We start from the raw sequence: 15,176 nt of genomic DNA on the forward strand, positions 1-15,176 counted from the left end.
TGGAAATGGTAGCGGTGTGTGGTATAAATCAACATAACATAAGCAGCATGCAGTGGAAGTGGTGGCTCCGTGCAACAACACGACCCGGCAGCACCCCTAACAAAAAAGGTGTGAATTAACAAAACGTCTTCTAGAGGATGTGGTGGATCCCTTGGACAACCCCCAGCAGATAGGATGGATTCATGAAACCAACCAGTGGCCGATTTCAGCAGCAAAGAAATTCTGGAGGCTACTTTTGACAAATTTTTTGTGGTAGGAATGAAAAGCCTACACGCGGCCTTAGCTTGAAAGTGCCTATGAAGCTAGCCATTGGCTGGTTATAAGATCCTTCCATGCAGGATGACATGCAGGCGCGTGCCCTGTAGGTGATGCTGCTGTGTCATTGATGCCGGAAGGGAAGAAATAGAGGTGTGGCGGGGCCATAGCCTCTGCAACGGAGTTCAGGTGGAAAGGACAAAAGCGGCAATGGTAGGTTGTGGGGGACTCGCCCGCCCGGGGGTATGAAGTTCCATGAATGGGAGTAAGCAGGTTAAAGTGGGCAAGGGGTGGACTGGGGTTGGCATGGCCCTTGCCTGCCAGTAGAAGAAAGAGTGAAGGAAGTGGGAAGCAGGGCAGGTGGCCGGAGAGAAGGTAACATGCTACGGAAGCTGCATCTGACTATCACTCTGACAGGGCTGCAAAGGGAGGAGCCCAAAAAGAGTATCCGCCTGAAGTGGGAAAAGCATGACCGGAACGGCTGATTTGGGAAAAGTGGCCTAGGGACAAGAATCTTAGAACAGCAGTAACATCAGACCTATAAAGCCAGAGCAGTGGTATGAGCATGGTACACCTTCCATAGTGGCAGATGGAACAGTAGAGGATGTGGGTACACATTCCAACGTTCTCAAGCACAGGTGATGGAATTCTCTGAAACAGGACACAGTGGTTCGGGTGTTCCTGGGAAACAACCCCAGAAGAGGAGATGGATCCATGCAGATCCCGAGCAGAGGTACAGCTTGGTCAGGTGGTGCTGGGTTCATAGAGTAACACCCATCAGAGAGAGAGAGATAGACAGAGAGAGAGAGAGAGAGAGAGAGAGAGAGAGAGAGAGAGAGAGAAAGTGTGTGTGTGTGTGTGCGTGTGCGTAATGGAACAGCTCCACTGGAGGTGCTGGACCCAAGGAACAAGCCCAGCTGAAGTGGTGGACCCATGGCACAGCCTCAGTACAGGTGTTGGATCAATGAAATAGAACCCAGGTACTGGTGGTGGGTCTGTGCCAAATCTCCCTCCAAGAAGAGTGCGTTCCATAGGAACCTTCCCCAGGAAACACTGTGTGTCCATCGAAGAACCTGCAGGTGGCCCAGAGCCCCAAAGAAGTGGTGAACCCATGGATCATGACCCAACAGAGGCAGTGCATCTAAACACCAACACCCAGAAGACTATGGGGCTAATCCAGCAGTGCACTAAAACACATATAGAAATGATGCCTGAAAGTTCCATGCATATTTTTACACAGGTTTCCCACTATGGAAGGATTTTCAGTTCTTGGCAGGCGCACCGTCAGCATCCAGCGAAGGTTACCTTTCCGCCTGCCCCATGTGCTCTGCCTGCAAAACGTAATGCATTAAAGGCATCATCCGATTATGATGGTGGCGTTAATGCATAGGATTCATATGGAATATACGCTAAATAACATCCTTCACGCATACATACATGGCAGGAGGCGTGGTGCAAATGAGCCTAGTAAACCCAGGTCCACCGAGACGTGTCTGCATTTATTGTACTTTGTAGTACAAACAATGCATCCAGGGGACTGAAGTGCACATGTCGCGAGTCCTCCTCCGTGCAATTACCTTATAAAATGAGCCTATGAGTGGCCCGTGGCAAATCTTCTAACAGAGGTGGCCTGCCCATCGCTTAGACCCCATCTAAGGTGGTGGGCCACAGAGCAACCTCCAGCAGACTATGCTTATCCTTGAACAATCAATAGAAGAGTTGGTGGGCCCATGATTCCTTGCCCATCAGGAGTTGTTTTCCCATGAAAGTATAGGGGTTGGACCAATGGAGAAGCCCCCAGAGAGGGTGTGTTTCCACAGAGCAATCTGAAGCAGAAGCAGTGGATCTGTCGGAGGGATCCAACCACAGCTCTTGGAACAAAAACAGAATTTAAGAGAGCTTGAAACATGCGCTTTTTTTATGATGAATGGGCGGAGAAACCGCCAACATATATTATGTCAACAAAGGTTGGCTGGCATAAAAAGGTACAGGCTGGTCTATCATTTATTTACAAAGGGTGCCATATTTGTGGTATGCCACTTACACCACACTTACCCCATGAACCACGTATCCCGGATCTCCGTAAACGACCAGTGGCAGAATCCGGGGGTTGTTTGAGTAGTGCAGTCGCTGAGGCAGATCCTCCTTCTTGTAGACGTGGAGGTTGGGGTGGCCATGCTTAAGGGCTTGGTAAACCTTCTCCAGATTCCCCTCTTTGGGCAGCAGGAGACCTGCAGGGCCATAGTCCACCAAGTCGAACTCCAGGTCTTTGAAGGAGAAGTCTGGGATCTGAGCCAAGACGATCTCTTTGACTTCTGGCTCCTTTAGCACCGTCCGCATACCGTGGTCGGCCGTGAGAATCAGATTCAACTGGGACGCTAAACCATAGTGGGCGATGCGACTCCGAAGGTGGCCCAGGATTCGGTCCAGCTGCTTCACCATTTCCTTCCGCTCAGGAGACTCTGGCCCATATTTGTGCCCAGTCGTGTCCGGCTCTCCGAAGTAGAGGGCCACAAAGTCCAAGTCATCCTTTGTGAACCACTTCATGACTGTCTCCACATTGTCCTGCCACTCTGTCTCGTTGCCCCACTTATGACTCGGTGACTCCACCTTTTTCACATTTACCACTTCTCCACGGTAGGTGGCGTTGCCCCCTGGGAAAAAGAGGGATCCAGTCTTTAAGCCCTGCAGGAAGAGAGATAGAATTAGTGCACCCCTAACTCTTGTGAACCTCTGCATGCTCTATAAGTCTCTGAATATGGCCCCTGTAGCTGACTTTAAATGCTCCTCTGCCTTTCAGAAGGAGTCTGCTTCTGGGTGGATTCCATTCTGTATAGCACTGCGATGCCCCCACAAGTTATGGGGTTCCACGAATCATACTCCCAATTCAGCCAAAGGCATGTAGGAAATACTCTCAATATAAGCATGCAACATATTAAAAACAAAATCAACTTTCTTTCTTTCTTTCTTTCTTTCTTTCTTTCTTTCTTTCTTTCTTTCTTTCTTTCTTTCTTTCTTTCTTTCTTTCTTTCTTTCTTTCTTTCTTTCTTTCTTTCTTCCTTCCTTCCTTCCAGTTTGAAAGGTTATGTAACACGCTCCTTTTTGTCCACCGTTCAGTCATTTACAGACATATGTACACAAGAATAATAAACTGTGATGGGTCCTGAAACACCATGTTTTGGGATCCAACATAGGAGGCCACATCCTTGGCTCCAGTTTATTATCATCACTCTGTTCTATAGGAATGCAATTCTATTAATAAAACTGTGCACTGGTTTCAGTGGTTCATTAATGACTCACAAGAAACATTAACTTTAACACTAACTGGACTGGGAAATCTAATTCATCTCACATGAAATTTCAGCTGGAATTGCTTCCCTGCTGCTTACACTGTAAAGCAAGGATCCAAACCCTAAAATTAGGGTTGGAGCAGCGAGGGGGAGAGGGTGAGGGGGGTGCTTAGAAGTTACCTCTTCAGGGTGCAATGAGCAGGTTATGCCTGAAGATGGCCTCGTCTCCTCACCCCCTCTGCATGAGAGACATGTGGTTGGGGCCTGGCTACACTAGACGGCAGGTTGTTGAGTCAATGATGGGCGGGAGGGGGGTGACTTGTTGCCCAGACAAACGGCCTGTAGGGAGGTGAGGTGATACATGCCTGCCCTGGTAGAAGGTGACAGTTGGAAGTGTACGTTAGCGAGAAGAGCTCTAAGGAGGCAGACCCAAACAGAAGTGCCGCAGTTGCGGTCTCTTGGGGTCCGTCCGAAGGGTCAGGAAGGGAGTAACTGTACATCACAGCACCAGAAAGAAAGGGCGCCTATCAAAGCGCCCCCTGGGGCTCATAAAATAAACTCTCTGTAGCGAACATAAAGGGGCCAAGTAAAGGGATCTCACAGGAAAAATGTGCTCAGGACAGGACTCCCGATGGACCTAGCTTGAAAGCCTTTCACGAGAGTGAGCGTATGGTCAGCAGAGCGACTATCACCTCTGGTGTGATCAGGGCTCTATAGGTCGGCGGGGCTAATAGTCTGAAGGAAGGATAATAGGTTGACAGATTAGATAACCACGACACCCCATAATAGATGTAGCCCAATCAGAAGCCTCTGCGGTTGAGGGTAAAGGGGGTCTTCAAAGACCCACCTAGTGGAGAGTCTGTTGAGGTATTGGTGCAGACCAAAACCGAGCTCTCCCAAGTCAGATCTAAAGCTGTCTGTTTTGCTTCCCTTACAGGGGAACCCAGGCCTCAGAGGGAAGGTCCCACATGAGGTGAGCTGGTCATTATGCTCTGCAGCAACAATGATCAAAAAAGCGATCTGCCAAGAGGCATCAGATTTAGTCCTGGGATTGCATACAATGTAGAAGTCTCACATAAAGGTAGGGTCGGTCTCAGGGACACAGTGAGAAAGAGAGAGCGGCCAAAACAGTAACAAATAAGCAATTAAGCACTGCAATAGAGACACTCGCACTTGTAGTGTTTTTATGAACTTTATAAAAGTCAGGGTAAACCAGCTGGGAAATGGACGCTCTATGAGTGTGTCCCCATAGTAAATTGTGTTATTATATACATGATTAGAGAGTTCTTGTACCGCCCTGAAGGAAATAAGCAGAGGCAATGTGTACTTGTTTGACTTTTTATTCAGGTAGAGCTGACAGAGGTGGGCTGGTATGGGACACATAAAAAGGCCCTGAGGTGGCCATATGCCCGGCTCTAATCCTGGTGAGCATGTAGGCAGCACAATAACATCACACAAGAAGGAGCTCCACGCAGATGGATCCTCTGGCCTCCTATGAAGACTTCCCCTTTGGCAATGCTCTCCCTCCCTCCACCCATTCTTCTCCCCCCCCCACCTTCTCATCACCACCGATCCAGCTTCCTCAACCTATTGCTTAATAGTGATGAAGTCCCGCCCCCAGTGGCACCTGGCCACAGTGTGCACACTGGGGGCACAAATACCCCAGTCTGGATAACAGTCTCTGAAAATTACATTTTGAACCAATTAGTTAAAATAATGTATTTTACAGCACAAGCCAATCCGATGCCCATTTGGCACTGCCCTTTAGCCCTGTTGCCAGCAGAATTTTCCATTGCCACTCCCCCTACACACACCAAATCGTGGTGGTCTGCACCTCGATGCTCGCTGGTCCCTGGCTTAGCATATAGGCTCCCAAAGATTAGCGTGGTGCAATGCTGGGTGTCTAAACTCCTGAGTAGGGCTCGTGCTTCTGACCAACCCTACCCAGAAGACACATCTCCGAGACCAATAATAGGAGTAATCTACCCAACCTAAACTGGGCCGACCTAGCCCTCAACTGTGATTGGTTATTTATACGGTTTCTAAGCGCGACCCGGGAATCGAACCTGCGTTGCTCCCTGTAGCATTGGACTTGCAAAGAGCCTTCATATGCAAGCCATGGAATGTTGGCTGTGTAGAACCCCATGTCACCCAGGGTTCCACGAAGGACCGTTGGGACACAGGATGGGACAGATAACCTGGAAAGATGTATTCGCCATAGCTCCCATTCCCCTTCCTCTCCAATCCCTGTAACTTAATAAAACTAACTTCAAATCACACTCGCCAGGTCTCCAGAGTACTTAATGTTTCCTGCATATCTGTGGGACAGGGAATACTACAAGTGGCGACGAGGATGGGATTCCTATGAAGCGAGCCCGGAGAGGAAGGGGACTAGATGGTGATTCAAGATGAGAGGCCTCATACAAAGATAGGTATAAATCCTGCTGAGTGGGGTTACTGATGTCGGGACAGCGATGTACCCATGCAGGCAGCCAGAAGATAGAGCGCTGTATTTTCGCACATGTTTTGGAAGCTGTGAGGTGCTGTGCATTTAAGGTACTGTACAAACTATGCGAGTGCAATGTAGCGCCGTAAAAACATTTTTTTTAAAAAACCGAAAATAATAATAAACTGTATGATTAGAGCACAATGTGGCACAGTGATGTGTAAAACGGCGCATTTGAAGTGCAATGTAGAGCAGTGATACTTGAAGACTGCACACTGTATGCGCAGTGCCAGCCACGGGAGTTAATACCTATACAGCACTTGTTACTACAGCAAAGTGTTTTTTTATGGGAGAATGAGATAGTACTTGTGGTGGATGCTACTTCCGGAGTGGTTGTGGTCCTGCAGCTCCGTTCTGCTCAGCTTAGCAGTGACTACTGGGGACGTCATCCATAGTGGCGAAGGGGATGGCGAGATGATAGAATGCCGGTTCATGATGTTCCATGCTTTCCTGTTGGTGAATTCAAATACAGGATCCAGTGACGTCCAGGAACCCAGCATGGAACCTGCTAATGTTGTTCACATAAACATTCCGGAATCTGCTACGTTTGTTAGCACAAACATTAGAAGAAGGGCCTTACAGATGAGACCAACGTGTTTGTAGTGTGTTGTTCCCGATCAGAAAGTTTTCTTTGAAAGAAAGGCCCTATGAACGTACACACAATACGTGATGACGTTCAAGGATCTAGTGAGCACTGGCTCCCAAGTATGTAATGATGAAGATGTCTTCAGGTTGCAGCTGATAAAGTTCGCTCAATGCAATGACAACCGACGAGTTTATGGAGATTAATGAAGCGTGAAATAAAGCATCTGGCAATAAAAGCGGCGACTGTTTTCAGGAACAGTAAGAAGTTTGGAGTACATTTAAAGTAAGACATGTGGCAAATTGAGGAATAAAACGACCGTGACTGCACCAATGTTTGGCGAATTATGGTACTGCTTTTAGTATGCTTCCGCGATGTTGGGGGAACCAGTGAATGACATATTGATTATGCCTGCCATGGATTACATCTCGACTATGTTGGATTGTCAAGGAAGAGAGATAGTGGCAATAAGTGACAAATGGTGAATGCACAGTCACACGAGTTATTATAACAACGGCCATGAGGAGCGTTGACTGAACGTTACAGATTTAGTGTTCAGTATATTAAATACAAGTTTTTTTTAACAAGTCTTACACCTTTCAGAAAGATACTGTTTGATGAGATGTAGAAATAAAAAAAAAAGACAGTTAAAAAAAAAAAAAAGAAAATAATGAAAATGTTATATATATTGTAGGAGCCAATTTTTCTGTATGCGTGTGCAGAGATAGAGAAAGAGAGTTTAAAGTGCATTTCGGGTTGTTGGAGCAATGAGGAGGAATGCACCATTATAATTAAAGTGGTCCTGTACGACATAATTTTCTTAAATCCAGGTCGTCAGCATAACATGTATCAGTACGTATTTTCAGGAAGAATTGTTAGAACTACCTGACGTTTCTCTAGGTGGATGTTTATTTGTATGTGTTACCTAACCATGGTAGGAGTTTCTGTAGGTTCGCTACAGTATTTAATATGTTTTTTTTGCAGATGGGTGTGCAGGTATATGGTATTTAGGTACAATACTCATGCACTATAGGAGGTGCATACGTGTAAATATATCTATGTACAAATGCCTGTGATGTTTTTTTACAGATGCCGATTTATTTACAAATGCACTGTTGCAGATTTTGGGTGGTTCATTTAATTATTTGGTTGTTTATAATGGAGGAATATGTATATGTGTCTTTCTTCTGTGCAAAGGCGTACAGTCAAGGAGTATTTAACACTTTTGAACAACGGAAACAATTCCTGCATTAAGTACTGCAATATTATTGCCACGTGTAATACATATATCTGTGCAAATTGTAATAGTTTGAGAACCATGTTAACGTTAACACCCATTATTTTCAGGAATTATGTGTGAATATATGTGGGGAAGGTGTAACATGCCAGTTGAGTGTGCATTCAATATTGTAATATGAGCATTATCTTCGAAGAGTGAGATGTTATGGTATGTCACACATTGTATTTAGGTTGTGAATGTGAACATCTTTCTTCATGGTGGGATGTTAGGGTATGTCACAATTAGACTGTGTATTAGAGTATTATGGAAGTTGGGACTATAGGTTCTGTTCACTCATTGTGAAGGGATATTGATGTAACATGGATAGGAATGGTATTATTTTGTGGATTTGACAACACATATGATACGATATACATACATTCTTGGACATGCACTGCCAATGTCACTGGTGGACGTTAAAAGTGTATGGTGCAGGTGCATACCACATATGATATAGATAGATAGAAGGGATTCAATATTTAATATTACATTTGTGGGTAACCTTTGAATGAACTGATTGTATAGGTGTATTGCAAAAATGCACACAAGCCTGTTCAGTGAGAATCCAGTGGTAGAAGGCAATATCAATGAATGTATTGCGTGGAGGAAGTCCATGATATAAATTTATTGCATGGATTACCTAAAGATCCATTGATTTAATATATGTATTTCAGAGCAAATATTATAAATGAAAACTCTTCAAGGCCAATATTATTGTATGTGCTAATTCACGGTAGTCTGTTTCGTCAATTGTTATTTCGCTACCAGTGTAAAGGTATTTCAGGGCCTATACTGCTATTATAAATAGTTTTATCACTGCCAATATCGGTAGGAAAGGCCAATATTATAAATATATATCCCTGCAAGTATCGGTGGGAGAGGCCAATATCATAAATTTATATCTCTGCCAGTATCGGTGTGAGGCCAATATCATAAATATATATATCTCTGCCAGTATCGGTGTGAGAGGCCAATATCATACATGTATCTCTGCCAGTATCGGTAGGTTAGGCCAATGTCAAATGGTGTTCGCTACCAGCATCGGTGGGACGGACCAATATCATAAATTTATATCTCTGCCAGTATCGGTGTGAGAGGCCAATATCATAAATATATATCTCTGCCAGTATTGGTGGAAGAGGCCAATATCATAAATATATATCTCTGCCAGTATCGGTGGGAGAGGCCAGTGTCATATACGTGTATCTCTGCCAGTATCGGTAGGAGAGGCCACAAATAGGTGTTGCTGCCAGTATCGGTAGGTTAGGCCGATGTCAAATGGTGTTCGCTACCAGCATCGGTGGGACAGACCAATATCATAAATATGTATCGCTGCCAATATCGGTAGTAGAGGCCAATATCATATAAATACGTATTGCTGCCAATATCGGTAGCAGAGGCCAATGTCATAAATATTTATCGCTGCCAATATCGGTAGGATAGGCCAATATCATAAATTTGTATCTCTGCCAGTATCGGTGAGATGGACCATTATCATAAATTTGCAGCACTGCCAATATAGGTAGTAGAGGGAAATAATATAAGCATAGTGTAAGTATATAAGTATGTGTCACTGTCAATACCGGTAGGCATCATACATGGACATCACTATATGAAAGAGTCTGCACAGGATACTAGTTGACATGAAATGTTAGATTGTTGACATTTCACCAGTGATCAACCCATACCGGTAGTCATGATGTTTGTTTACATTAGACATCAATCATTAATGGTTTTGATATATGTTGGTTGCTTTATGTTTTTGTTATATTTCATTGTGTTGTGGCAGGAGTAGTTTTGGCACATCACAAAATGGTGTAGTGAGGATGTATTTTGTTTTAGCACTTCTCCTATTTCTTTTCTTTTTGAGATCGATAGTTGTTCTAAATGTGCATGGTTGCCAATAAGTGTTTTTACGAAACCCTCTTTTATTTGTTTTCGATGGTTGTTTGTGAAAGAAATTGTTGTGTTTGTTTTCCCCTTTTGAGGAAGGGGGGATGTGTAGCATTGGACTTGCAAAGAGCCTTCATATGCAAGCCATGGAATGTTGGCTGTGTAGAACCCCATGTCACCCAGGGTTCCACGAAGGACCGTTGGGACACAGGATGGGACAGATAACCTGGAAAGATGTATTCGCCATAGCTCCCATTCCCCTTCCTCTCCAATCCCTGTAACTTAATAAAACTAACTTCAAATCACACTCGCCAGGTCTCCAGAGTACTTAATGTTTCCTGCATATCTGTGGGACAGGGAATACTACACTCCCGTGTTTTGCTTCTAAGACGAGTGCGTTACCTCTGAGCTATCCTCCCGAGACACCTCCCTGCTGCCCCATTTTCCACATCCTCATGAATGTTCCCTCAAAGGGATATCCGTCTAAGTGTAAGCATTTTATATTTATGCCTAGGCAGTCAAACAAGATGTTGCTTCCAGCTAGGTTTGGGCACCATGAAAGCCAATTCATACGAAATGCATACAGCCAAAACTTGGAAGAAGCGCCATTTAACAACGGGGCAGTCTCTTCCACTGCCCTTTACCTGTTGTGCATAAGACTCGGGGTAGGGGCATTGAGCTGAGCATACTTAGGGGCATGGGGCAGTACAGGAGACTATGCCCCTTCCCTGGATACAGCATTAGGCTCTCTGGCCAAGAAACATGGCTGCTGGCTAGGCTTCCTGCCACCAAGCGCGTTGAGGGACACTGGCCAGTGGCAGAGAAGTGCTGAAGAGTGTCCCTGGCTCCTTATGCTGGAACACAGTGCATGCTGTTAGCGACCTCCAGTCTTAGAATCTGCACTTAAGCTCGATGCAGAAATGAAACCCAGAAACCTGTAACATTGCATTGAGGAGCGGGCGTTAGAAAGACAATTGCTGACAATTGCTGAAGAAGAGGAGCGAGTGTCAAAACGTCCATCTGACCCTATTTACCAATAGGAGATCCACGTGCACACGGGGTTGTGTTGCGTTGGATAAGTTGTGCGCTCTTGTTAAGGATGTTGGTAAGGAGTACGTGTAGTATTTGTGGAATATTTTTGTAAGGTTATTATGCTGCCTATGCAGCCCATGGTTAAAGAAGATGCCAGTTAAGCGGAAACGTACAGTGGCAGAGATCCCTGTATCTTTCTCCCCAGAGAGCTCTTCCTCGCTGCTCAGGAGGCATGGGAGGCAGGTGTAGGGGGTAGAGGACAGATACCACTTTCTTTGTCTGATAAGGCAGTTGCCGGGATACTATGCTGAAGGCACCACCTGGGAAGAAGGAGAAAAGGCCCATGTGCCTTAGAGATTCCTCTTTGTCTCCATCTTTGCCTGATCCAGACTCCTCTTCCCTCCTGTGAGAGGAGAAACCTGTGGGTAAGTGTGCCTTGAAGGGAAGGATGCACTGGCTACAGGATTAGCGCTCATCAGTCAAGGGCTTCAGGCGCCAGCGTTTACAGGGCCTTCTAGCAGCCTGTACATCTGGCAATTCCATTATTTGCCCCCATGGAAAGGCGCTCAGCCAAACAGGTGGCTTGAAATATGGGCAGAATCTATCAGTGACTGTTTGCGTTTTCCCAGGAACTTCAGCGCCTCTCTGGCGTGCTGCCACTTTTTTCACTCAGTCCCATGTCCACCTCGCTCCCATACTCTGCAACATATACCTCACACCCTCAGTCAGACCTATCTCCTGGCGATAGTGCTTCCTCGTCCTGGTTGCAATGCTCCTTTTCCATCCACACCTCCACCGCCATTGAAATGGAAAAGGGACTTTGTCCTATTCATGCCTCTTCAATTGATGGTACTGTTCCTGACTCACTATGCACTTATGACTTCCTTTAACCAACAGTATCCTGCTCATACATTCACAACTTCCCACCTCCAACCTCAGACCTGGATTACTGTGTTTAATCAACTTCAGTGGCACCAGTGGTCCAGGGATGAATATCTGTTTCTAAACCATCAATCAGCCCCACACCTCTAGTACACAGGCAGGAATACGAACAGATTGGAATAACAAGTTATAAACCGCCTTGCATAATTTTGGTAACGTGGACAGAACGGAAGGCTCGTAGATGGTTGGCTAGTTGCAACACAGCGGAAATACAATTATTACCCAATGATAAAAGGGACTGTCCAATCATGGCTGCATAAAAATATCTACTTTATTATTATAACAACATCCAGTTCTAGCACACAAAAAAATACAACCCACCCTGTAAAGGAACACAGAGAACAGACGATTTCACGAAGGAAAGGGATGCACTGTGGATACTGACAGGAGGGTAGTCGGCAAAGCAATCAGACTTCACTGTTCAAGGTTATTTGGTTTCAGCACCAAGGGAGCAAGGGGTCGTAAATGTCCCTAGGGGCCTTCATAGAACGACCAGGCGGACAGAACCACAATGTACCTGGTGCTTGAGATGATCCTGATGCTTGACAGCGTCAAGTCAGTTCCGGGATGCTTTTCAGCTCCTGTAACAGAGTTCAAGACAGGAGACAGTTGCGGGTATCAGGCGGCAGGCAGTTCGGCAAGCAAGGCTGGATGGACGGCTACAGGCTAGCTTACATGGGGGCTCGGGGTCAAGAATCATTGTCTCTGTGCTGCTTGGTGCATCTGGAATGCGAATTCAGGTGTGTCGGACAGATTTAGTGACTGCAGCGTGACAACAGTCAGTGGTGCAGCCAGTCATAGTTCGAGGGCTCGACTGTCTCGAAAATGTCCTTTATGCTTGTTGTAGCACTCCTAGCTTCTTCGCATGGCTCGTGTCACCCTTTAAGGCAGACGGGCCAAAGCTGAGGACAGTGTTTGCAGGCAACAGCCTTGTCCTTTGTTCAGAGACTCTCTGGCACTTCCCACCTAGGAAGCTTGCTGGCAGAACCTAGCAGGGCACGCTGTGTGCTGGTTGGGTATCAGTTCTGGAGCTTCTGGATGGGTCCTCTTAGTCCCCATCTCCCTCTGATCCCTGCGCGATGTTTACGGGAGGGATCTTGCTTCCCTCTTGGAAATCCTGGCCTTCCTTCACTGGTGGAAGCTGTAGGGATCTGTAAGGCAGACTGTACCTTCAGCCAGGGTCCTAAAGAGTCATTCTCCTTACTCCTTTCAAAGTAAACAGATGATCTGCCAAAAGAGGGGCTCAATCCTCTTTTAAAGCCAAATGGGCCCAAGGGATTGCTGGAGGTTTAGCCTACCTTAAGGAACCAATCCTAGGTCCCCACCATCAATCTTCTGTTATGCGTGAGATCATAACCACAGTACTTTGCAACTGGAAAGGTAAGGGGTGACAACATGTACCACAAAGGCCCACCCCCCTTCTGGTCTGTTGTGGATCAAAATGTCTATCTGGTTAATTGAGCTCTATGTGGCGCCTGATGAAAGCGCAGGTCTCCCTTGAGGTTTTTGGCGAGAACAGACTTTCTGCCTCCATCAATTCACACACTTCTTCCCTCTGAAAGGGGATCTGCAGGTGTTGTCTACTGTAAACAGTTGTCCTAGACATTCAATGCACTGCCCTTCACACAGAGAGGTGGGTGCTAGCTTCAGGGTAAAACACATTTCATTTCAAAGAGGTTTGGGATTTCCTGTTCCCTTTTGTCAGTTCTGCGATCAGGCCTATCGCAGGCCTGTTTCAATTAACTCTCATTAGTATACGCTTCCACCAGCAGAACTTAGACAATAGAGAGGGCGGATCCATGGAGTCTTTTATATTTTAATTAGGCTGGCCATGAACCGGGGTTAGGTGTTGCCTTCCCCCTTCCTGAGATGCTATGATGTACTTGTGGCTGTCACATTCTACCTAAATGTGACAAGGAGGACTGAAACTGTAGGCTGTGTTCCCCCAGAGTACATATGACTATGTGTTTATTCTGCGGTGAGCAGAGGAAAATGTGTGCGGATTAACCACACACATTTTCTGAGGTTGATCTCCCATCATTAATTTTCATTATAAAACTTCTAAAACAAAGCCCGGGAGAGCGCACACCCCCCGTTCAAATTCCTCACAATTACCTTCAACATTCAGACCCTCAAAACAAACATGTTTCATGACCAACAAGTCTTCCTATTTCACTAAACACTTATGCTCTTATCACCCTAAACTTTCACTTCTTGCCAACACAGAAACCTGGATCTACCCTCATGACTCTGCTACATTAGCAGCTCTCTGCACTGACTCTACTACAGCGGTGTGGGGTTCCTTATCATCACTGCCACTGTATCCCATCTGATATTGCGTCTTGTTTTTAATATGCCATTGTTCAACTACTCTCTCCTAATCCTTTCACGGGTCTGGCTATCAATCTACCCCCTGGTCCTCTCAACTCCTTCCTTGATCTGAACCTTCTCCTCGAGTCACTTCCTACCGACATCCCCATTGTCATGGTGGGGAACTTTCACCTTCCCAAAGTCTCTGCAGCACCCCCCTGAATATATTTCCCTCCTATCTGACAAAACCCTCTACTGTCTCCGTGACCAGCCCAGCCACTTTAAGAGGAAATCAGGCAGGACTCTCCTGCCCCTTATATTGATGATGTGAGGACCTCTCTCTTGTCGCTCACCGCTACTCATGCCTCTTCCCTTGATCATGCTTTTCCTGACTTTCACTGAGCACTTATGACTCCCTTTAACCAACTCTATGCTCCTCGCACATTCACATCTTCATGCCCCCATCCTCAACCCTGAATCACCTTTGATATTCAGACTTTCAAAACAAACATGAACAATGACCGATGATGCTGGTGCAAATCACCAACATCGACCCTACTCCAAGCCTACACAGATTCCCTTGCTGCTCTCACCTCTACACTGGACTCTGCTAAATTCGATTTCATAAACCAGATCTCTTCCATGTGCAATCACACTCACAAACTTTCACCTATCCTCCAAGATTTGCTCACACCTTCCAAGGCAATTTTCATCACCTCCTCCCTTTCTGCTATTGACTTTGCTCACTATTTCTCCTCTAAAACCTCTTAAAATGCATGCCATTCTCTCGGCCCACCTCTTTCTCTCTGCCCAACCCTCCTCCTCTCTACCAACTCTCTCTCAACTTTTCTGTCCTCAACTACCTCTCCTCTAACTCTCTATCGAACTAGGCCCCTGTGGTCTCGCAAATAGATGGAGGAAAAGCTCTCCTGACAGGGCTCCCAGCTGCTCACTTGGATCCCCTAAAATCAGTCTGCCACAATGCAGCACGCCTTATTAAGGGAGCACTGACATTTTACTGAATTACCCCCATCCTACGCAAACTACATTGGCTTTCACTCCAAGCCAGGAGACTGTTCAAGCCTG

At 45.9% G+C, this 15,176-nt stretch overlaps 1 protein-coding gene across 1 annotated transcript in view; it reads right to left on the reverse strand.

Moving 5' to 3' along the window:
• ENPP7 (ectonucleotide pyrophosphatase/phosphodiesterase 7) overlaps window positions 1-15,176 on the reverse strand; it is a 104,229-nt gene that overhangs the window by 45,025 nt on the left and 44,028 nt on the right. The window contains exon 3 of the mRNA XM_069655205.1: window positions 2,311-2,940. Coding sequence (XP_069511306.1) covers window positions 2,311-2,940 — 630 coding nt within the window. The remainder of the gene's footprint in view (window positions 1-2,310; window positions 2,941-15,176) is intronic.

The sequence above is a fragment of the Ambystoma mexicanum genome, chromosome 3q (assembly GCF_040938575.1).
Source record: "Ambystoma mexicanum isolate Mex_15411 chromosome 3q, UKY_AmexF1_1, whole genome shotgun sequence".
Taxonomy (NCBI): domain Eukaryota; kingdom Metazoa; phylum Chordata; class Amphibia; order Caudata; family Ambystomatidae; genus Ambystoma; species Ambystoma mexicanum.